This window comes from Falco peregrinus, chromosome 4, assembly GCF_023634155.1.
Source record: "Falco peregrinus isolate bFalPer1 chromosome 4, bFalPer1.pri, whole genome shotgun sequence".
Taxonomy (NCBI): Eukaryota; Metazoa; Chordata; class Aves; order Falconiformes; family Falconidae; genus Falco; species Falco peregrinus.
Window position 1 is genome coordinate 99,159,988 of NC_073724.1, and position 25,549 is coordinate 99,185,536.

The 25,549-nt window shown below is 36.0% G+C and overlaps 1 protein-coding gene across 11 annotated transcripts in view; it reads right to left on the bottom strand.

Annotated features, from left to right (window-relative positions):
- The window catches only part of PAN3 (poly(A) specific ribonuclease subunit PAN3), an 81,975-nt gene that overhangs the window by 37,537 nt on the left and 18,889 nt on the right, over positions 1-25,549 (bottom strand). For 10 of the 11 annotated variants that reach the window (XM_055802716.1, XM_055802715.1, XM_055802714.1 and 7 more), the window contains 4 exons: positions 20,769-20,835; positions 18,961-19,031; positions 16,692-16,754; positions 8,108-8,269 (listed from right to left, as the gene is read on the bottom strand). In XM_055802716.1, coding sequence (XP_055658691.1) covers positions 8,108-8,269; positions 16,692-16,754; positions 18,961-19,031; positions 20,769-20,835 — 363 coding nt within the window. The remainder of the gene's footprint in view (positions 1-8,107; positions 8,270-16,691; positions 16,755-18,960; positions 19,032-20,768; positions 20,836-25,549) is intronic. The other variant, XM_055802717.1, reaches the window with a different exon arrangement.

Sequence of the window (25,549 nt, forward strand, 5' to 3'; positions counted from 1 at the left end):
CCCTGCCTCTATTTCAAATAGGCCTGTGTGTTCCATTTTTTTTTTTAAGTTTACTTCTGTTTTAACTAGCTATTCCATTTTTGTAGCACCTTTAATAACAAGGTTTAATTTGGCACCACAGAAACAAATAGCAGCAGAGTGACCATCAAACATGCAGTGTTTATTAGTACATAAAACATATCACACAACCAACTTTTAATTTCTATTATAATCTGTGCACAGGTTTTATAGCTGTGGGAGGTGTTTTGGGGTGAGATTTTTGTTTGGTTTAGCTCAAAAGGCAAAAAACTTATTATTGGGCAGTCAATTACGAAAGACATTAGTCAGAGAAAAAAGAAATCAAGCCAAGAACTAAAACCAATTATTACACATACTGAAAAACTTGAAGATTAACTGTCAAACTTAATTGTGTTAAGTAATCTTCAGAATACCTCTCAAAAGTATATAAACAAAAAGGGTAAAAGTAAGAAAACAGTAACAACTCCCAATAGACAAAGGATACTGTTAAGATAATCCATGATTTGTTTTTTTTAAAGCAAATTATATTGGATAACTTCAGTTTTAGGCAGCTTCAAAATGACCAAATGCATCAACTGTTAAATTACCAATATTGATTTTTACCAATATGAATACAGTGGCATCAGAGAAATTAAGTTAGCGCCAAATTAGAAAAGAAGTGTGATTACAGAACACTAATTTAGACAGTGGAGAAGAGTATTTGAAAAGTATTCTTTGGCGCGTTAATTTGTTTTTAATATCTTTATTTGAATACTTCAGCCAAATATCATAATATTAATGTATTTCAACGTACTGGAAAGGAAAAAGGATTCTAAAAACTAAAATTAAAGAGGATGCTCAGGTTTAAAATGTAATAGTAAGAATACTGCACCTTTAATCACACAATTTTAACCGTTAGCCACCTTATGATGTTACATGGTAGTCATTCTATATATTCATGTGTTGGAGTATTCAAAGAACAGCTATAACCAGGGATGTAGATTGGTCAAGTAAAACACTTAAGATTTACATGGGTAAAAAGTTCATAAGAATTTTAAAACTCCTCAAGCACATTAAGGAAAACTTGCTAAAATAATACACCAGTGCAGCAAAACAAATAGTAAGTTGCGTTATACAGACTGAAAACAAGTAACTGACACGTGTAAACTCAAAAGGTATTATTCTGGACTTATCTGAATTTTAGGTACAGGAATAACTAAGCGAATGGTGTTCCTCTAGATAAAATCTGTCATGCAACCATTCAGCCAAATCTGCACTGAAACTGGAAAAAATGACAGAGGTGGTAAAGAGCCATATAGAATTTGTCCAAATAGCAATACAGCTGAAAAGTCATCAAACAAAACAACCAGGAAAGCAAAGGTCAGCATTTGTAGCATTTTGCTAAATGCACAGAAATTCAAGGAACTATGAGATCCATCTTTTTCCACTAGTAAAACTAGCCATGACACATCCACAGCTCTACCACACCAAAATACTATGTCAACTAGGCAAGAAGGGCAGGACATGGCAAAAAACTCGAAGTATGCAAGGGGAGAGAAAGACATCTTCTGGAAGATAACCTCAGCCTTTCCTAGAGCAACTGAGAGAGTTCCCAACATCCCATCCATACGATTCTAACTGAACTGTTAACACTTTCACCAACTGATTCAATCAATGCTTACAGCACAGAGCCACTTTTTATTTTGAAATGCATTCCACAAGTTTTCATAGACCAGTTTTGGTCTCCAAAAGTTACTTATATATCCATCATAATTTTAAAATGCAGCTGCTTGAGAGCTCCACTTTAACTGCTCTAGTTTATCCAAGTGAAAGAGTCAAACCCAGGAATCTGTTAAGCAGTTTGGGTTTATGCTGCAGAATAACAAACAGGAGTAGGTCAAGCCTGATGGAAATTCAATTTTCGTTCCATTTTTTGGTGTTACAATTCAGGATCAGAATCAACGCCTGATAAGATTAAGCTGTTTTTATATAACTTTGATGAAAGTATTTTATATGAGTAAAAAATATTTTTAGCTAGCATAGATAAATATTTGTATAGCTAGACTCTTTCCTATAAAAGCCTGTTTTACTTTTCTGTGGTATTACAAACATGAAGCTGTAATCCAAGACTTTCCCCATTGGCAAAAAAGTGATTTAAATTTTGGTTCCAATTTTAAAAGACTCTTCCACATTCAAGCTGTTTTCTAAATACAGAAAAATACTTCAGCTCCACAGCCACCAGCCAGAATAAACTAACAATAAACTAGTACAAGAAAATTTAATAATTTATGTTCAAAACTAGTTAATACTTTGACAGAAATTTTGAAGCTTAAGCCCCAGGCTGCATTTAAATACATTATGTCTATGTGAAGTTGCAGTTCTTAAAATTATTCCAAAAGCATACAAGTTTTCCTTTTTCAAACTCTGTAGATAACCTATTCTGCACCAATGAGCACACAAACATGCCAGAATTAGGAAGCCACATTCTTAACGCCAAATTATTCCAAAAATTATGTTCTTGGTCTGGAAAAATATCCTACTTTCACTCTGGCAACTCATAATACAAAGTTTAAAATCCAGTATCAGTTTTACATTTGGATCAATGGTAAGCTTGAAAATTCTGTCTAAAAGGGGACTATGCCTTAAAATCCTAAAGGGTATTTTTACAATTTTTCTGTTATAATCTTACCAAACTTCCCAAAATTTAAATTTTGATAAGAATGAAAATAATCTATATCTAATTAGTGAAAAGCACTTTCTTCATTCCATATTATGTCTACATGTCCCACAAGCACAGCTTTAAAACAAATTTTGCTTAATTAGTCATCAATTACTCATCTCGGAGTAAACTAATTTATTCATGCTACACCAGGCTTAAAAATTGAAGTCCAATATCAGGATTGCTAAATAAAAAGTAAAGAAAACGGGTACTGAAGACTTTTATTAAGCCTTGGGAGTAAATAAAAGAATAGAGATGTAAGAAATACTTAGAGGACATGTAATGAATTATGCAATGCTATGATGTTAAAAATAAAAGCAGCAAATGCACTTTCTAAAGCCCAAACAAGAAACACAAAGCCTGCTAGCAATGTGCACTATGCAACAAACTAAAGACTGTATTTTCAGTTTCAAATGCAAATGTCCTGTGAAAAGGCATATACAAAATTATTTCAAAACATTAATTAACACATTTTCAACAAACAGCATTAAACAGAAACAAGTACAGCTGTGTCAGCTACGTTAAATCTTCCTAGCAACCCACCTAAAGTAATTTCCAAGTCCTATTTGCTAAAATTACCACCATTCCTTTTTCCTCTCAACCTGGCCAGTTTTAAGTCTCACACACACCCCTCTTCTTCCTGTATGCTCATACAAATACTGTCAAACTAAAACAGGGAAGCAGCTTCCCTCAGTACTATCTGAACTAATAGCTGCATCATGCATTCTCACAAGAATGATTCCATGAAGAAATTTCACCAAAATACCCTATTTTCAGATTCTTTATGTCTGTGCTCTCCAAAAGAAAGAAGAGCCTCCCTTCAGTCAGTATTGCAAAGGAACTTCCAAAGAAAGAATGCAAAACTGAGTCCATCCAGCTCCACATACAAAACCAATTTCTATACAGCACATACAAATACAGTCCAAATGAAGGCTGAATTTAGCCATGATGCAATTAGTAAGGATGGAACCACAACTGAAGTGAAAAAGTGAGGGAGGACTATAAAACAACTCATTTGTGTCACCATTCAGCACAAAGTTTGACTGGTGGCTTTTATGCTTTTAAAGATAAAAAAGGAAATACACCTAAAACGTAGTGTGGAGGCGAAGAAAACTATTTTGTGGTATCACTGAAAAACAATTCAAGGCTCCTTAAAGGAAGGTGCAGATGAAAGTAAAGAGCAAGCCATGGATCTTAGCTGAACACCATCGCTAGGAGGACCACACAGCAGCATGCAGCACTACTGTATGTTGAGGAGCTGCATGTATCACAGATTTCTGTAATCAAGAAGTAAAATAAAAATTCCTGTTTCATCAACTGTCAATTTCAATAAATATGATTTGTCTTTATGCTCCTCAGTGATAAACTACTAAGGCCCCACTGCTGCATCAATTCATAAATGAATCCTCCAAGTGCCATGAAGTACAGAATCAGGCTGTAACACACGGATGCTCAAGTTATGGAGCCTTTGTTAAGGTCATGCAGGGATCTCACAGGAGTACTGGAACGGCTCCGCATCCCTCCCCCCATTTCCAGTTCAGTATCTCAAAACACCACTGAGATGTACAGCAGCAGCAGAGCCACCACCTCTTATTTTGGTGGCTGTAACACTACTTCATTGGATCGGTTCTGGTCCCATGTTCAGACCCACACCCAAAGCCAGCTACCTAAAGCAAAAAGTAGGCTGATTTCATTTTATTTCAAAATAATTTGCTAGTGTACTTACCACACTAGAACCAGGATGCAGTGTTTTTATTCTCTTTTTATGTTCTACTTCACCTCCAAAATTCATGTTGATCTGTTCTGACATCCCAAATTGCATAATCTTGTAACGGTTACAGAAAACTACCACTAAGCCATCCTCTACCAGTCTATTTTTAACATAGTTTTCAGAATCTCTCTCTCAGGAATTCAAAAACAACAAAAAAAGTGTTGCCTGTTTTTATGTGTGGTTATTTCTTGCTCTTTTGGGGCATTTCTTTGTCGTTGTTTTTAAGTGGGCAGGTGCACCATACAAGGAGCTTCACTTTATGTAGAGAGCATCATTGCAACACCTCCTTTCCAGGATTCCTTGTTAACTATGACATCAGGGAAGGACACAATCTGTGATGTCCGAGCAGCCCAGCAGACACTGGAGGGCTTCAAAGCAAGTCTCCTTCCCTCCCACTATTGAATTTGTGCAACATGCTATCTTATTGCAATTACTGTGACAAGTTGTCATATCAGTGGTACAATAAGCTCTATAGGCATTTCAATTAGTCAACATTATTAGCTGTATTGCAAGAGTTAGAGAATTTGATTAGAACTCAGTGAAATTTGTTGGTTAAAGATTTATTTCGTTTTAAACCAGAACACAGGCTCAGACAAATAAAGCTACTAGCAAAGTTTTGTTATATCTGACAAGAACTCACTAAAAAGTAAAGATTTGGAATATTTTCACATTTTTTAACAAAAATACTTCAAAGTATTGTAAAAATTCTAAAGTTTTAGAAGTCCATGTTCTTGATGCAATATTTTTCAAAAATTCATTTCTGTGATTTTTTTTTTTAAGAAACAAACAAAAAAAATGTTATTCATGGTGCTCAAGAACTGATCCATCTAACTAAAGTATGTATTCCTACTAGTTTAAAGAGAATTACCATTTGCTATTATATGTATCATGGTGATGTAGCGGCTCAGGACATTTCCTAATGGGGTAGGAAATATCATTAGAGAACAAACTTTGGTTTGGGTTTTTTGGAGGAGCTGGGGTTTTTTCTTTTTTAATGCACAACCCAGAATACAATTCTCTCTGTGGGCTCCACTTTTAATCATTTAAATGTAACGCAGTATTTTAAAGAAAATAGATCTGGACTATAAATTCATTGCCATGCATAAGAAACAATTACACTGTTTTACAAGGCATGCTGTAAGCTACCTTGCTTTTTAAAACAGCCACTTTTTGGACAAAAATTACTAAAAATTGCACCATCAAATAATGTACTCCCACTTCTTAAATCATAGCTTTGGAAGAGTGGACATTCAAATAGACACATGAGTTTCAACACCTGCCCAGCACTGCAAACCCTCAGTGATTTTGAGATGTAATTCTGCTTACTCATCCTCAAACATGCCCTCAAACAGATGTGCCTCCATCATAATTTAACCTTTCTACTTCTTGCTTAGCACTCAGTCATCCAAAATTTAGTTTGTGTAACCTATATTCACACCTGCAAAAATCTCTTAACAGCCTGTATTTTGAAATAGTGAAGGGCAATGCTATCTGTGGATTACATACATAATAAAGTAGGAAAAAGTCAATCTGAAATCTCAGTATGAAACTACCCATTCTTACATAGTTTCATGTACCAAACTTCTCCAGCCATTTTGTATTTTATAATTAAAATTTCTAATTTTTAACAGTTCAAGCTTCGTTTAACTTAACTTAGAAAACGTTCACACTACAATATAAAGATTTACAATGATCAGATCAAGATAAAAGTTGGTTTCTCACCTATGCAGAGCTTTATATATCCTCATATATATATATATATATATATATATATATACACCCCTCCTCATAATCTCAGGTGCAGCCTGTTTTTACACCTTTCCCCATTCAGTCTGGCCAGACTCCACTGTTACTCTGCAATCCCTCCTGTTTCTCCTCCAATTTTATTTCCTATGGCTGGAACATCCTTCTTATTCTTATTTCTACCACATATGCGTATACATGCTTTTCTGAAGTCACATATCTTCATGGGAAGCTATTGTAATTGCATCACATAATACAAAATCTTATGCTGTACATAGTTTAAATCAATTATGTAGCTGAGATTCTGGCACACTAAAGGAACTTGCACCCTTCAAAAGCCACATGCTCTGCAACCAATCCCAAGCTACTACTGCTAACCTCAGAAAGCCAGGGGACCTTGAGCTTCCTTTTGCCACACTTTCAACACAACTTTGGAGAGCATAGGTTCTGAGAAGGCAATTGCTCCTGCCCAGAAGCTCCATTTCTCACACTACTGGCTCTCCAGCCTCCAGAAGCATTGGTTTTTTGCTCTACTCTAAGTGGAGCAGATCAAAAACAAACCTTGCTGCAGCAGAGAAAACGGAGGATGAGTACAAACGGAGCTTTTCCCGCCCTTTCATGTCCATCTGAAATTCAAAGATCAATTTTCTGATTCACTCTTCTCAGAACTGTCTACTAATTTACACTCCCATTAGACACACACAACAAATTCAATCTGTCAATCTTCTTTCCCTTGAGAAAAGTAGTGCTTCATAGGCTCCAACCACTCCTCTGAAACCTTACCTGGTCCTTCTGCCAATGTTTCCTTTCTGCTTCATCTTCCTTCACCAGTGGCTGTGCGGCTCCCAGCAGCAAAAGGACTTAAGCCCAAACGCCCCTACACAATGTAGTATCCATTTGCCTGCATCATGCTGTCCATGACTTCCAGTATCAGTAACACAAAGATATCCAAACATCAAGTAATGCAAAACTAGTATTGGTATGGAAGGGCTCTCATATGAGCTTCGTGTTGGCCCTTACATGGCAGAATTTAGGAAACTGAAAGAAACTCTTAAGGTGCCAGAAATTCTATTTATCAGTCTGTTGTCAATTTACCCATTCCACTCACTTAGAAAACATCAAAAAGAACATAACCCTCACAGAAAAGACTGAAACAACAATCTCTGAAGAATCAAAAGCACTACACAAGTACAGAATAATATTAGTAGCAGTGTTGCAGTTCCCACCACTATAATAATTTCCACCTAAACTCCATGTTAATGGACACTGAGCTGATTCCTCCTAGACAATAACGAAGGCTAATGGTAATCCCAAGGATAACCTGCTACTTCCGTACAGATATGCTCAAATTCAGCTGTACATGTCCCCTCTTAAGGAGCTGAAGAAAATTCAGGAATAAAGTAAAGTAACAATAAAGTTTAACAAAAAAGTTGAGAAATATAAACTATCCCAACATAAGAATTGAAAATTTACACTTTCTGATCATGGTGGTTACATCTCCAAATTCTGTACTGAGGGAATTTATTGGCATTAAGTGTCAATCATTTTAACAAAACACTAATTTTACCAATAGAAACCTTGCAAACATGAAAATTAAAATAAAAGGTTGTGCATGTTTGCTTTTAGAATACATATAATGCTTACTTTTGCTCCTCCTCCACTGATTATAACAATCAAGCAAAATACATAGCACAGCAATGGGTGAAGAGAATAAAACATCTCCAAGTCACTGCCCCAGAGGGCCCTATGCCTACTTTGTGAAATAAATATTTGATCTGGTCTCAACCTATATTTGGAGTAACTGCTTCTAACATTTTCAAAATTTAAAATAAAGCACCCAAAATACTGAAAAAGTGACTAATAAACAATAATTTTACCTGTAAATTGTTTTCTGTGACTCTGTTCCACCAAACCATATTGATGGGTACTCCTGTTTTACACCTGTCAGCCAGACAGCCAATAGGGTTCTTTGATTTTCTTGCTTTTGATCCCATCGGAACTATCCTCTCATCCAGCATCCCCAGTCGATACTTCCTGGGCTACGAAAAAGAAGGAGAGAAACCAGGCCACTCCTAACAACCCTCATCTAAAGCTACACTAAAATAGGTATTACACTGTGATTTCTGGATTGGTGGAATAGGAAACAATTTGCAAGTAAAATTTATCTGAGACTGTTCCCTTTCAATCCTGACTATTTGGTTATAATAAACAGTACCTTTAAAAAAATGAAAATAAACTTCAGGGGCTACTAATTATTTGTAAGCAAAACCATCCATCACAAGTCAGCCACTAAAATATGAGCATAAATTGGGGAATTCTATAAAAATGAGGAATTGCTTAAAAACATCGTGGTTTTGAAATAGATACCTTCAATCACATCATAATAATGAACACTTCCCTTTAGATTATCAAACAAGAAATTAACAGCTTTTGTATGCTTCTTTTTAAATTCAGATTTGCCAAGACTCATCCCCTGAAGACTCTCTTTTAAAAATCACGTAGACCTGAGTAGCCAATTACAGCAGAACTAAATGAGAAAAAACATTTCTGCTCAAGTTAATATTCAAAAGCCTAACTTCAACTACTGTCTTAAGTGAAAACAGACAAGAATTACCATGATAAACACATTGGAAATGGACTTAAAATAGAGAAAATAAAACTTGCTTGAGGAAGTGAACGTGCAATGCAGGAGGTACTTGCATCTCAATAGGAGTGACATTTCTATTACACTGGCAATGATCTCTACAAATTGAACTATTTATAAAGCATGATATGACCATTACATGAAAAAAGCATACTGTAAAAAAGAAATCTGGTAAAGACTTTCAGAACAGGTGAAGTACAGAAGTTCTCTAGATTTCTCTGTGCTTTCAAACCTGTGTGTACCTACCTAGTAAGTACCACCAAAAGAAATATTTCAGCATCTATGCATATTTAGACCAGGACCTTTTATACAGATTGTATCAACAATTGGACCAAATTGCAGGGGTTAGTCTGTTTTTCTTTTGCTGTGTTTTTGTTTCGTTTTTTCTCCAATGTGAAAATGCAGCTGTCATCATCTGGATATAGACCACTTTTAAAGTAATCAAAGCTTAACTTACCTTTATTCAGGTACCTACTTCATCTGGCACCTTAGAAATCTTACCAGTGTCTATCTTGATATGCATTTTAAAAATTGTTCTCAGGAAACAAGGCAAGAATCTAATTGGATAAGATTCCTCACTTATAAACAATTTGTAACACACAGGACAAAACTACCATAAAATGACTGCAAAAACAAAACTTAAGTAGATTCCCTCCTCCTACTTCCCTGAGAACTTTTAGGCTGAAAGCTTTGGAAAGGATTAAAACAGAGTAGAGTCCTAGTACTACATTTGCCTTAAGACAAAAAAAAAAAACAACCTAAGAACAGCAAAACAAACAAACAAACAAGCCCCAAAACAAGCAAACAAACTCCACACAAAACACAAACACAAACAAACAACAAAAAGCACCCAAGGATACCAACACTGACTATGAACTACAAAGCCAATAAACTCCATGAAGGTCAAGTTAACCAACTTTAATAATAATGAACAAGACTGAATACTGCCATACCAATGAGAAATCTGGTAAACTGTGTAATGGGTAGCACAAAGTCCTCCTGTAGTTCAAATGCAAACCTGAACACGGTAAATCTAAATATTGGTTGTTTATTGGGAGAATCACTCAACTATTGGGCAATTTACCACCTCAGTAATCCAGAAGGACTACTAACATCATAAACTGCAAAGTCTGAGAAGTCAGGCATACAAATAATGTTGGACTTTAGGGCAGCGTATGTAAGCAGTATGAGCTTTCTTTAGCCTGGCTACTGGAAGTAATAGCGTGGAATAACAGCTTCCCCATCTCTCTCTCCATGTTCAACCAAGTGCAGGGGCACAGTCTGCCTCAGACTACTGGATTATAACCCAGTATCCAAACACATTCCTATTGATAAAGGGTTCTTTTAATTCTCTGTAATAACAGGTGATCTATATGTATTTTGAAAAGGAGAACCAAAACAAAAGAGGTACTGAGCCAACGTGCAGGGAGGCTATTTCAGTTACAATGGGATTCAGACACCAGGCAACAGAATGAAACCGTATGTCAGGTTTCATGAAGGACCATGCTGGGGAGCAGAGGAAGGGGGGCAAAGAGTGGTCAATTCTATGCCATAAAGCAACACAGAGACAATATGAGTTCATATACCAGTAGTCCTTGGCCTACTAGTATGAAAAAAATAAAGTGGGTGAGACTAAATTAAAATTTTACTTTCATTATGTACTATAAAACTTCACCAGTGAATTAATAGGCCAGGATTTCATTGTTCAGACAGACATTGTAAGACGGAATATACAATATTTTTATATTTGATATATTTGACTGAAATAAATTTCAGTCTATTTGCATCAAAATCATTCTAAATTATATTTGTTTTCAATGAGCAAAATGGCATCTGATTCAGAAAGCCAATCTGAGTTTACAGAAGAACAGAAAACAGAAAAAGTGTTTGCCAAAAGGAGAGATTCAATAGAAAGATCAAATAGATTGAGCAGTTTAAGTCTATCAACTTTGCTACATCCTTACCTCTACACAGAGGAGCAAATAAAGCAACAGAGACAGAATAGTGCAACTTGAAAGAAGCAAGCGACAAGCCACTGATCATTTCTGAACTAATATATCTACCTGAAACACAGAGGCATGACAATCTAGACAAACACATGCAACTTCTTGGCATGGGGACAATATCTCTTGGATGATCACAAAAGCAATTACATTTTTGCCTTCTGTAAAGTCTTTCTGTGAGGCAAAAAAACCTGTTCAGTCATACAGATGAAGGGATAGTTCAACTTTTGGGGGGGGAGGTGGAAGGGATGGGGGGGGGGGGGGTGTGTGAAAGGTGGCTAAAGCATTTAAATACTTCACAATCCTTCAGCAAGTATTTCTTAAACTAGGCTGCAACTCCCAACACGGTTACAAGTTCCAAATAGGTTTTGAAAGGTCAACAACATCACAATTATTTTTAAATGGAAAAATAAGGTTAAACTACAATAATTATAACGAAATCTAAGAGAAAAGAAAAAAAAACCAAAAAACCAAATTACTACAAAACATTACTGGAACAGTTCAGTTCCTCCAGGGCAAAGAAGTGTGAAGCAGTAGTAATTACTGACTGCAAATGTTTACATAAGGCAGGGAACAGCTAACTACCTTTAATTGCTAGCAACAGCTTGGCTCCCCAGGGTGAGAAGGGTAAGCATTTTCAACTGTAGCTAATAATTATAACCCTTGCCCTGTAGAACCAAGTCACTGCCAGCAATTAATGATAGGAAGCTACTGGTTGGCATGATCAGAAGGAAGGTGTTACATTAGAAAAGATAAACCCCCAAAGCCTGAGAAACATTACACCTGAACAAAAGAAATCCACTCTAAAAAGGTCCTTCATGAGTAGCATATTCACATCAGAATACTACTACAGACAAGTAACTTCATTAGCCCATGCCAGAAAATATTCCTGAAGTCAGCTTAATTAGTTGCTTCTCAGTCATTCAACAAGAAGTTTGGGAACATGTTTAGCAAGTTCATTTTCTTCCTATTATTTGCTCTAACAGTGTCTTTGCCACCAGTTCCTCCTGTTTCACTGACAGTAGGCAATGCCACACTTCCTCTAATTCAGGAGTGGACACATCACTGGTGTAAGATGTTACAAGGCTATCCTAGAGGAGTCAATCTAAACAAGAAAAGATTTACAAAAATTCAAACTGTAAAAAGTCCTCCTGTCTACTAACTACCATGTAATATCTAAGTTGGGATAAGCTGGCAAATCAAACTCTACAATTCCAAAGTTTTCTTCCACTGAAGATCTGCAAATGGATTTTTTCAGGACCACTCACGTCCTAGATTACATTTCTGTTCCTTAAAATGCATTTACCTCTAGTGGGCTTTGAAATTTAGATTTACAAGACATTTTCTGTACCAAAATATGCACAGTTAAGTTTGACATACAAATACACGAGCAGGCTATTATGTTTTATAGTGAATAATCTGAGCTATGGTAATGCTGTCTATGTGCATATACTACTGAAGCAAATAGAAGTGATCTTAAGCTTTCCCCATCACAGGCTAAATTAAGCAGCATTACCTTAAATTACCATAGCTAAAAGGTATCACAGTAGCATTAGCTAGGGCTCATCTGTTGTACAGCGAGTTGACTGTATCTGCATGAATAAACATAAAAATAGTATTATATTGTCAGACAGGAAAGATCAGGTATACAATACCATATTTTCCTTGTGCTACTTATAATAGAATTAAGCAATATATGCTATTTCAAGTTTCAATGTCGACTTGTTTTGCAAGCCTTCAGCTTCTTTAACAGAAGTTAGTGGCAAAGAGCATTAGAAGAGGCTAAGAACTCAGCTGAAGTGCCAGTCCACTCAAAGAGAACCAACTTTTGTTGTATTATGTCTTTAAAGCAAAAAGCTAACTACAGGCCATTGGTATCATCAATGCTATTTGCATGCAATAGAGCTATAACTGAGTAGCTGCAATAAGACAGTACTTGAAACACCCAGTTGTGGATACAAACTTCAATATGTTATTGAGAAAAAGCCTGATAGTCTGGGCAGAATCCCTATTATATAGGCGCAATCAGCTAACAAGGATCTTAATTGTGAATACAACTGCAAAACTGGGTTTAGTAATAAGCTTTACAAGGTTTTACACCTGAACACTAGATACAGTCACCAGGATTATCCCAACAGATTTGTAAGCTGCTATATGAAAAAGAGAAGTTGTCTTGTCTTTCCTTTTTAAGCTTTGTGGCCAACCGAGCTACAAAACACCTTCATATGGCCTGGGTTTGTTGCTAACCAAGATACTTTCTCCTCTTCCTCTTTCAGCCTCTCCCTGGTAGAGGCAGATGATACTTGTTTTCTGTATCTCAACTTCTGAAGGTTGGAACAATTTTTTTACTTTGATATCCACAAAGAAGTGGAATAGGAGCCTGGTTGACAGGTTAAAAATAATTGCGGTTGGTTGGTTGGTGTTTGTTGTTGGGTTGTGGGGCTTTTTTCTCTTTTTATGAAAAAAAGGAAGAGCATGCTAACATTTATAATGCTTGTATGTCTATAATTTTAATGTTTATTATTACATCCAGTTGCAGACTAGCCACCCTTCCATCTGGAACTTTTTTGTAAAGCTGTTCATGAAGCCCTGGGTTTGACTGGGAATAAAACTTTCACTAATTGGAAAGTATCATACAGAGACAAAGATAAGATTCTTCTACCCAAAGAAAACTAAAATGTGCTCTTTGGCATGGAAACAGGTCTTATTCCAGAGCAACATATTTGATCACTGCAAAAAAAACAAAACATTCTTGGTTCAATCAAATTATAGAGTGAAAGCTGCAACAGATCAGACATTACATCATGCATTTTAAACCACAGCAAAGGAAAACTTTTCAGGTATACATACTAAATGGTGTATTTCATGAGCACATATGCTGAAAACATGAAAATCCTGAAGTGTTCAAAAAGAGCTATGGAAAACTGACATATCTTTCAGGCAAATCTTTTGTCACCAATTTTGCAGCCTAGCCAAGTTGGATGAGGTATGAATTACCACAACAGCTCAAACCTAGCATGGATGTAGTTATACTGACCAAGTTCTTTACTAAGAAACTAATACCACTGGCTGAACTGAAATAAGCTGGTGGAAAAGCAGACTTTTTCCACCATCATTACAGCAGACAGTTCAAACTGTATAGCGAAGACTTGCCAGAATACCACCACCCCAAGATGTACTTTTAGAAACATCATTGTTAAAGCAGCACTCAGTGAGCAAACTACAGGGGTTTTAATGCTTAAAGTCTCTTTTCTAATAGGCCAGAAGTTTTTATATTACTTATAAGAATAGTAGAAAAACAGCGTACAGTTAAAAACCAAAAATATAGGTAAAAGGGAGCTAAATGCAGATGTAACTTTTACTCTGGTCTTTACTGAGCACGATTTATCAAAATTGATTTATTTTGTAGTTGCTTTAAGTATTTATATAGTCTTCAATAAATGTGTGCACGTTTAAAACATATTACCTGCAAACATTTATTAATTTTCTCTAGAAGCATAATCTCTCTTTCTATATTCCTGCAACAACTTTTGCATTCCTTATAAACTGTAGCATTTTATTATTACAGTATTATTATTAATATTTTATTTCATTATTACAGTAGGGGTGTATAATCCCAGAAGGAAAACTTCAGGTTTGAAATATAAGTTTAATCCAGGTACATTATAAAGTCTGTGCAGCCATAATTCTGCAGTTTAAAACACAGTGATGTGACGTAGTGTTTGGTAATGACCCCTCAGCTTCCCAGAACATGATTCATGCTTCAGAGAGAAGGTATTCAGGAGACTACGAAACAACTGTCTCTGTACATTTTCATTAAAGGTAAATACAGTAAGAGCAAACATGGCACACATGGTTTTTCAATAAACACCACTGAAGTATATAAAGATCAGGTATCAGAAGTGTCAAGAGCTGGAGACAGGAAGCTGGAGAGAAATATAGCTTCCCAACAGGTAACAAAACTAGGAGGAGGACAGGACACTCAAAAATAAACTAGTAATAGTTTAGGTCTTAAGAATTTGGTTTCTACAGCACCTAAAGTTAGCTTTATTGTTTTCTTCTAACATGATGAGGGAAACTCTCCTTGTACTCATTTAAAAGCTTACATTTACGCAGACTAGGTTTACAAGTAGTCTTTTGTTTCAAAATAATTTTCTCTGCACATTTATTACTGCTGATCAAAGTATATGAATTGAAGAAGTCTGTTGTCCAGTCTCCTTGCTGTAAATCTCCATAGACAGCACTAAACAGAAGCACCCTGTTCTGGTGAACTTTAGTCCAAATAATCTTTACTTTCCATTCTAATCTAGCTTTAAGAGTCTTTTGGTCCTGGCTTTTACTCACCTAAAACCAATAGAAGGAGTTCTAAGAAGAAAAAAAAAAAGTCTTCAAAATACACATAAAACAGCATTAAAATTCTACTGAAGGTTGTTCATTACAGCTGTTGGTTCACTCCTTGCAGTCTGGGGACTAACAGTGGTTCTCACCTTAATGATCCTCCTCTAGGTGTGACTGAACGATTAAAAAAAATGAAATGGAATAAACCAATGTTAGGAACTTTTCAGAAGAGTTCAGTTTTCATGAGGATTGAAGGTATGAAAAAACAAAACAAAATGTAAAAGCAATGCTTTTCACTATTCTGTAAGGCTGACCAGTGACAAGTAGGGGAACCCTTTAGCCTGGATTGGTGGCAACAGTCTCAGAACAAATTTAAACAAAACCTTCATCATTGATTTTCTTTTTAGTGCATTAAGCAATCATCCACTTGGCAACAGATTCTGATCAGTTACGTTGCACGTTTTTACGAACTGTTTACCAGAACCACCAAAATGAATTAAAGGAGTTTTCCAGTTAGATCATTTCAGGGTTTATAGAGGAGCATTCTCCTCAGTAATGGCTAAAGCCAGTTTAGGAAAAACACCCAACAAGTTCAAGTTCAGAATGCCACCCTATTTTTAACAAGCATAACATGTAACTGAAGAAAAAAAAAAGTGTGACATTATTCTCAGAAAAGAGGGTTAGTCTATTACTTACTCTAGCTTTTGTTCCATGCTTCACAAATCCTACTTGTGCGTTGCAGATTAACACTTACCTGAAAATCTCTTACAGGAAATTCACTTTAAGGTTGCTTGTCTTACTGCATGTGGAGTTACAACAACCGGACAGTAAATCCAAAAGGTTTTACGGTTGACAGAACCTCCACCAAGGCTCCATCTACAGAAATACTTAGCTCCTTTGATTTCATTTTAAGTACCCTATAAAAATGTCTTTAAATAGTAATCTTAGTTTTCCTGAAATCTAAAATTGAAATGCAGTTTAATAATTTCTAAACAGAGAAAATAACTTCAAGAACGTTCAGAAATGTTCAAGGACTATGTTTACTTTTTAAACAAAAAGTAGAATGCCTTTAAATATCAAAATAATCAAAAGCAACCTAAATAGCCCAGTCACACTAACTAGTTTCAAAAAAGCTGTCTAATTAAAAAGCAAGGATATTAGAATTGCAATCATCAAACTTTGTCTTTAATATTTTATTCATATCAAAGATTTATGTCCATATGGCCTGCCCATTGTTAAAGGGCAGGCTGCCAGAGTAACATGGTCAGAAATACCCAGAGACACTAAAGATCATTAAACTTAACTTCCTTGCTTAACACAGTTGCATATTACATGCTTTTACAGAAACTAATAACAGTTTTATACAACACAAACATGCAGGTTTTACATAGTTGCAAATAACTTAATAGTTCCAAATATTTAAAATATCACAACTCTTGATTTGTAAAGGAGAGCGATTGCTCTTTATTCACTTACCAAGACTGTATTATATCTGTCCTCCAAGTCAGTGATAAACGAAGGAAATGCTGGTTTTGCCAGCTAGTTCGGAACAAACAAAACCTTAGCTCTGGGCTCTTAGCAAGAAATTGAAAGTTTTTTTCAAATACTAGATATTGTAAACAACTACATTTGAGCTAGTCACCAAGGCTCCCTTTAGAGTCAATAAGCAGAAGCACAAACATCTAAAAAGCTATCTTGTGCTACAGCAGGCATCAAGCACTGGCCTGATAAATCACATTGCTCAAGTTCTAAATAACCCCCACCTACTCTGGTGAGAGGAAATCACACAAGTTTTTAAATACCTGGCACTCAAGCATTTAGTGCTTTTGAGGAAATCACTGAATACAATTTGACTATTGTACAAAAAAATACTAAAATTAAGAAACTACATCCACAACTATTTGCAATGTATTGTCTGGCAGTAAAAGTCAGTCACAGAAGTGTGATTTGTTTCTCATAACTTTAGCCATCAACTTTTATCCACTTAAAGCAGGCACTGACTTCTAGTTTTTCACAAAATACTTTTCTCAATGTGAGCTGCATGTTCCTTTAAGCTGCTTATCTCTCTTTGCTGACCATAGAGGGAGCCTGGACGCCTAGATTTTAGACAACTCAAGTAATATTAAAGGGAAACTTCCCCATTATTAACATTCTTTAACAAGCTTTTATACAAACATACATTACAAAATAAGAGTCATAATAAACTATAAATTATTAATATGCAAAGCAAAACACAGATCTCTTTCAATTAATGCCAGTTATGTTTGATATATTAATTGGAAAACAATCCAAGTCAACCAGTTTCACAGATAATTCTTTCTCTTGATACTATTTTAGCCATGAGTAATTTAATTTAATGATTTTTTTTTTCTTGAGGGAAAAAAAGGGATCAAGTCAGAAAAGACTCTACATTTGTATTTGAGCTGTGAGTTATTTGATTGGTTTTCATTTTGTACTGTTTAATTAACATTTAAGTAAATTTTAGAGGCAGCGGTCACTCTGGCAATACTTCTGTATGATAGTTCGTTTTCTTTGGTGCATACAGTTTACATACTTAAGTGCATATGCACATACATACATATGTGTGTATATATATAGACACAGTTCTTGCAGACTGCATTAAGAAGAAAAATACACTTGTTTTCATTCTTACTATCCTCAGTAAGTAGATAAACAACATTTATAATTGCTTACATGCAACATCCAGTGCACTATACTGGCATTAAGGAAAAGGGCAATTCAGAGATTCCATGTCGTTTGGATACATCATAATATTAGGAAATGAACATTCTACAACAGCGTTTCATTTCAAGGAAGATTGGTCTGGTGAGCCAACTACGGCAATTATCTTTAAGCTCAGTTTTCACCTGCAGGAATGATACAGAGCTCCCAATTGCCAACACACAAATGAAACTATGAAAAGTCACCAGCATGCTGATATAGCTTGCTTTCAAGACAATGCATTATCAACTAAAGGAAAGTTCAAGATCATGTGGCCAATAAGAAAGTAGTACAGCATGAAACTCATCAGCGAAAGTAAAATTTGACAACTGGTTGGGACAAGATAAAATCTTCTTTGATAAGCCACAGTTCACAAAAATGAGAAGGAACTCTGGTGGAACCAAACTTTTGTCTCTTATTCCAGCCACTGCATTTGTAATTGTATAATTGGAAAACACCACAACCTATGTTGGTGCAGGTCAAAGGTTTATGAAGATGCCATCTAGCCCTCAGCAAAAAAAAAAAAAAAAAAAAAGATTTCTCAGTACAGATTAGAGAGGAAGAAAAAATATCCCAAACCCTAGCTTCCCAATAATGCCAGAGAGTGTCTTTCAAACTAAATGCATTCCAAACTGCAAGAATTACTTTCACGTCATGTACAAAGAAATGGAGGAATGACTCTTAATATATTCAGAACTTGTTGCCATGAAGGCTTGCAGGTGGCTTTGTGACTCAGTACAATAAAAATAATTTCTTTTCACATTCAATGGACTATGTCCTGATTTTCATATCCAAAGCATTCTTAAACACTTCAGTTTATAAGAACTTGGAATACTTCTTAATAGCAGCAGCAGTCTGGTCTAGTAAAGTAGTAAAATCTTATTTATATCAGCAGCAACATATTAAAATAAATCTAGTAACATTAGAAGAATCATCCTTACTTCACCTAGCATTTCAAGTTATTCCAGACCTTCCCTGTCAACTCATCTACAAATCTGCTACTTAAAATGTAGTTGCTGCCTACCTTCCTCCTTTGAGACACGCTGAGGGCAGCAAAGTCATTGAACAAGGATGAATTTGGTGAGGTTAGTGGATCTGTAAAAGAACGTAAATAACATATTATATATCCCTCATTAAAAAGAGATTTTATATTTTTAAACTTATTTCTGTATGGAAAAAAATCATTTTGACAAAACTAAGTTTAGCAACCACCCTGCTAAAACCCACAGCATTTATTAGATTCTGTGCAACTGATCAATATAATGGTGCTCATTAGCAGAATTTAGTAAGTTCAATTGCTATTGACACTATTTAATGTCCATCTAACATTACCCAAAATTAGTAACCTTCTGTATAACACAGTCTTACAAATAATGATGTGGATCTTACTTGTTCTGTCACTGTTCTGCACAATTTAAATCAGAACTAAGGGTAGCAAGAGTGTACATCCTGTTAGTGGCTTTTTACTGCTTTTTATTTGTCCCTATGCATCCTCTTTCCAGAGTTGAAACACCAAAAACTGAGTAACAATCACAGATAAAACTTAAAACTCTGAACTGCATGAGTTGAGCTGTCTCATCAGCAGATGACTGCCAGCTGTAAACATTGGTGTTCTGATGAAACACTTTCTTCAGCATCAATACATACTCCTTAAAAGGGTAATTCTACAAGTGAAGCACAGCTTGGTGGGGAAGCGGGGTGGAGAAAAGGATTGGGACACAACAGAATTTAAACCAGGCTGACTTGGGGAAACCAGTTTCTCTCCTTCAGATGCATCACTATTGCTGTTTGGCCTGTCACAGTCAAACTCCGACTGCATTTAAAACTGGAGACCTCCAACTGCCTTGAATAGCTAATTGTTTGGTGGGACAAAAGAACAGAATTAATCACAAAACCTACTGGAAATGAACCAGGAGGAAGAATAAACAAAACAAAACAAATTTCAATTTTCAAACAAGTTAATTTTATAGTAGTTTCTATCATGCTTAAGAAATTATAACCCTAGTAAGTAGACTAGCTGCAGGGTCAGACATGCAAATAAGAGTTCATCATTTACACAGTAATTTGCAGAGCAGAAATATATTTTAAATGTATGCCCTTGCCACAAGGGAGTAGTACCCTCTTCTTTAAAGAAGATGTTTTAACAGCTACAGCTAAAAATCTGCAGTGATTCTGAAAAGCGAATTACAGAAGTTCACTATACCCTCCACAATAGTATAGTGATTATGAAGGCCTGCGCTACAGAGACACTTTGTTCAGTTAAAAACCATGTTCCCTGTTAGCAGGGAAAAAATTGTAAGAGGTAAAGTACTGCTTACAAGACAAAACTCAACAGCTATTAAAAATCATCAGTTATGTGATACATTTCACAAAACTCATACATCCTAAATTTAAGAATAAAAACCTGTATATTCATTCCACACAACAACTTACTTCAAAAGCACAATAAAAAGGGATGTTACTGCAGAGCAACAGAAATGCTTAAGCTATCAGTGCTTTACAGTGGATATCCAAAGTAGCATCTCACTTGAAGTGACAAGATCAATAATGATTTTTTTTTTTTTTTTTAGTTTTAGTTGTGGTTTGTTTTGGTTTTTTTTTAGTTTTTCCCTACTGCAGCAAAGGGAAGGCTCAAAAATTTATGAGTTCTATAGCACTTCAGCTTTGTTTTAGAAGTAATCACAATACAATACTGCTAAAAAAAGTTCTACTGCATCTCAAATCAAATCAGAGGAGGGGAAAAAAACCCCACCCTTAAGGCTCAGTTTTTCAAAAGTGAATCTCTTACATATTAAAGTATGTTTGGAAATTTATTACTTTAAACGTACATACCATGGCCTGCATACTGCTTGGCACTGTCATTGAGAAGGCTAGGGGAACTGCTGCTATTTGTCATCCTCTGCAAAAATAAAAAGACAAAAGTGTACATGTAAATTAAAGCTATAATGGACTAAGTGAAGGCATTGGGGATGACATCTAGAAAGTTTTAAGAACAGACTATGAAACCTGTGTTCATTCCCTATTTAATAAATACTCTAAGCAGACAGTGATTTGCAGCTGACAGAAACATTTAGTAAAATAAAGCATTTTGCATGAGAGCAATGCAAACCTAAAATGACTGTATATTAAAACAGAACACTATCTTCACAAATTTCTAATTTGGGAGGGTCTACCAAACCTGTGGTTGTCTTCCTGTACGTTGTCAAAATGTTAGATAAGCTACTTATCTCCTTTAAACATTCTTTCACACTGTACTCCTGAAACAATTCCTCCCTTTATTATACACTACCATCGCAACATGAAACTTTTCCAATGAAAAATACTCAAATTAGTATAGCATTCTTCTTAGAAACAAAGTAACCTTTTGAGACCTTTCAGCAAAATCATGTGATCCTTGTAAGCCATCAGGACACCTGAAAACCTCTCAGCGTTCTTCCTAGACTCCACCTGCTTCTCCCACATTCCTCTAGAGACACAGACTAGCAAATAAACTAGACTTAAGTGAGGCAGTGCTGCTCTAAGAGCTACCACTGCTTTGACAGAGAAGTTCGAAAGTGTCTCTTCTAACTCCTGCTTATTATTTTCTTTGACCAGTCTCTCAAAAGAAGAAAAGGTGTGAGAAGAAAAGCAAGGCAAGGTCAGGAAGTGTTCTCTATCACTGAGAGAGACAACCAGTAATTTGCTAAAATATTCCCTGCCATGCTTTTGGCCCACGCCAACCAGGAGTCTCCCAGCCAACTTCCAAGCACTATTCAGCAGCAAAAAGGTTTGAGATCCCTTCAAATAGACAGTTTGCATGCAGCCTCTGCTTTACTGAGTGAGTGTACATCTGCACAAACAGGCCATTTTGTGCCAGCTGGCCCTAAGCATCAAGGAAAGTTTCCAGGCATGTTTAATTTAGTAGTCTAGACACAGACCAAGACTCAAAACTGGTCACTGGAGTTGCTCTTCATGCTTACATTTTTCCACAACCAACCTCAATGTTGATGGCAGAGGGCAAGAAGCTTCCTACATTATACTTAAACACCATTACATCTAATTCTTGACAAGAAAGATCAATATTCTGGAGTAAATTTGGCAAGAATAGTGGAGAACCAATAGAAGGTGGAGCGTTATCTAACATGGTAGAAATGTAAACCTACTGCAGTTCAAATTTCTCAACATTTGCAGTTTTCATACTACCACTGAGTTCACCAGAAGCTTCAGCTTTTAATAATTGTATCTAAAAGAACAAATAAATTATGTTAAGTAGTTTTTATATGGAAAGCGAGTTGTAAAAAACAATAGCCTGCACGATTAGAAAAGTAACTTGAAGAAAGCTTTGGTAAAATTCAGGTTCTTCAGCAGGTATTTTCAAATGGTACCCTCTCAACAATCCTTCAGTGCTTTATTCCCCCATGTATTATTTCCATTATCTGTGCTCCATTGCTGCAGCAAGCTTTCTACCATCGTTCAGGCTTCTCTGATGCAACTCTTCATTGATTACAAGTATGTAGTACTATATGAAGCAGAACTATAGGACAATACATGTAATACACACATTTAAATACTTCATAATGTAAATACTTTATATGTAAACACTTCCACTTTTTCAAGACTTAAATAAACCTGGTTGCTATATACTCTTTCCTTATTTTGATGCCACTTGTCTTATTTCTTAAATATACTGAACTGACACAATGTAACTCTCGCTAAAAGGTCAGTCATCAACAATCAGTTCTTTACACAAAAGGGATGCCTCTAGTAAAGCAAAGTTTACTTATTTCTATAAAACAAGGTAACACTTTGGCAGGCCCACGGTGAGTTAGTGATCTTGCCCCAGTTCAGAAATGCTCATCCTACTATCCACCACCAAAATAGGAAAGATATCAAAGAATAGGAATATATCAAAATAAATAAATTCTGGATTATAGTAGCTTAACTATTCATGCATCATATTCAATTCCTGACTAAGCAACGGAAAGACATTAAATGGTTTTCACAAATATTTGAAAAGCATCCCCATTATTTTCTTGGCACACATCCACACTGATCTTTATAAAAGGAAGTGGTTTCTTTCAGATTTGCACAAAATTTGTCCAGGTGTATATAAAAATAGTGTTAATGTCTATTTATACACTCAGATTTTCATAATGATTTTAATGCAAAAGGTAATGGTCTGTCAGAATGGGGATAAATATGGTATTTAAATTTAGGTCAGTATCAAAGATGTGTAAGTATACGGCTTAAGCTTGGAATCAAAGCACTTTTATGACATCAATATTCTATCTCTTCAAGTCCAGGAGTTAAGCATTTAATCAACGGACTTGCGATGTGAATACCTGTCTCCAATAATGAAAATCAGTGCTGATATAATCACTAAAAACATATAGTGCACACGAGAGTTTGCAACAAAACACAGTACAAAATTCTGAAAGCACAATGCAAACAAAGCCTATGAACATCAACCGTTCTTTTACAAAGTCAAGTCTTGTTCAAGGTGCAAATGTATTTTACATGAATAAGGATTCTGAAAAAAACAAAGCTTCTCTCACTGATCTGGGACAGCTCTTGCTTTAACAACCACTTGTAAGCTGTACCTTGAAGGAGGTTAAAAACCTCCACCACTCATGAATTTTTCATTTTGCTCACTTATTACACAGGCACAAGCTTCTTACCTTAACTTTATTCATAGAAGACCTGCATGTAATTAGCAAAGGATTTTTAAACTGTTTTAATATTAAAAATTTCACCACACCAAAAGCATTTAGCCTTAATGAAAGTTATTCCTGCATCCATTTTTACCAAGTCGGGTTGAAAATGTCTTGTAAGAAAAAAAGAAAGGGAAACTCAAGTACTATTTGTTGTTTGTGTTTTGCAGAAGTCCGTTTTGATTTTAAATAACACTTCCCAATCTCTTCTAATGTTGTTTCATACAAATTCAATTTCAAAACAAGAATGCAATCAGAAGAGCCTCAAGCCCAAAGGATGAAAGCTCCAGAAAGGTAAGAGCAATCACGAACAGGAGAAGAAAACTATTAAGCCTGCCAGGCAAGGCAACCATGCACATATGATAGCTTCAGGCTTTTTTAGTACCTCATGACTTTCACCATAAGGAAGTTAATATAGTAAGGCAACTTTGTCATAACATAACCAAGTGCCATACCACCATCACTCAGTTCCATGTAAAATCCTTTTCTCTGCCTGCCTATTACTACGATTGATTTAAATTCTTTAAGCATTAGTTAAAATTCAACTAGGCTGACTGGCATACATCCTGCTCCTCTCCCTTTAAAGGAACTAAGAAGTTGTTTCTGTTCACATTTCAAAAGAAAGCTACTGCAGAACAAAACAGTCACATTCATCTCTGTCCAAGGATTTAACCTGAGGCTTCAGCTTCAAGTCCTTCCATTGTTGACCCTTCCACCAGTAACAAATTACAAGCTCTTTACTTTCACAGAAAAAATGAGAAATAACATTTTTCAGAATACTGTGTTAATTCCTGAAAATTCAAGCAATTAAGTTACAGGATGGGAATATGCTCATTCAGAACCTTTTACTCCTTCAAGTTCCAGGATTACTCAAAGTTACTCATCTCCTCTTAAGAAAAGACTGTGAAAAGGCACTACATCAAAAATGAAACTTTTGTCAAATTGAATCACTATCTTACCCAGACATTAAGACAGCCTATTGCATACTAAAATTTCCTATTCAGAACTGCTGCAATTTAAGGTCTTTTTTAAGTTTTATTTTCACAGACTTTTAAGACACTCTGACAGCAGATCAACAGCACTGTAAAAATAATTCTCCTATTGGGTTGCTATTTTAATAATAGTTTTGAGGATTAGATACTTTTTACAGAATCACAGAAGGGTTGTGGTGGGCAAGGACCTCTGGAGGCCAACTGGTCCAGCCCTCCTGCTCGAGCAAGGTGACTTAGAGCTGGTTGCCCAGGACCATGTCCAGACAGCTTTTGAATATTTCCAATGATGGGAATTCCTGTGGCAATGATGGCAACCTGTGCCAGTGCTCAGTTGCCCTCACAATGAAAGGGTGTTTCCTGATGTTCAGGGGGAACAAGCATTCTGTTTCAATTTGTGGCCATTGCCTCTGGTCCTGTCACTGGGCATCACTGAAGAAAGCTTGACTGCATCCTCTTTGCACCCTCCCTTCAGGTATTTATGTACATGGATGGGATTCCCCCCAAGCCTTTTATTCTATAGGCTGAACAGTTCCAGCTCTTTCAGCCTTTCCTCACAGGAAAGATGCTTCAGTCCCCTCATCTTCACAGCCCTTTGCTGGACTCTCTCCGGTATGTCCATGTCTCTCATGTATTAAGAGGCCCAGCACTCCAGGTGTGGCTTCACCAGTGCTGAGCAGACAGGAAGGATCTTTGACCTGTTAGTAATGCTTTACCTAATGCAGCCCAGGGCACCATTCACCTTCTTCTCAATACTTCCTTGGTGCAGTGTGCTAGGAAGAGAAGTGTTACAAGAAATATTCCCACCTTCTAAAGGTATACACCACCTTGCCTCCATCCTTCAACGTTCAATAACGAAACCCAGAATTACAGCTGCACTTAAGACAAGTTCACTTTGCTTTCATCTCACTCCAGTACATAGCTACAAAATTCT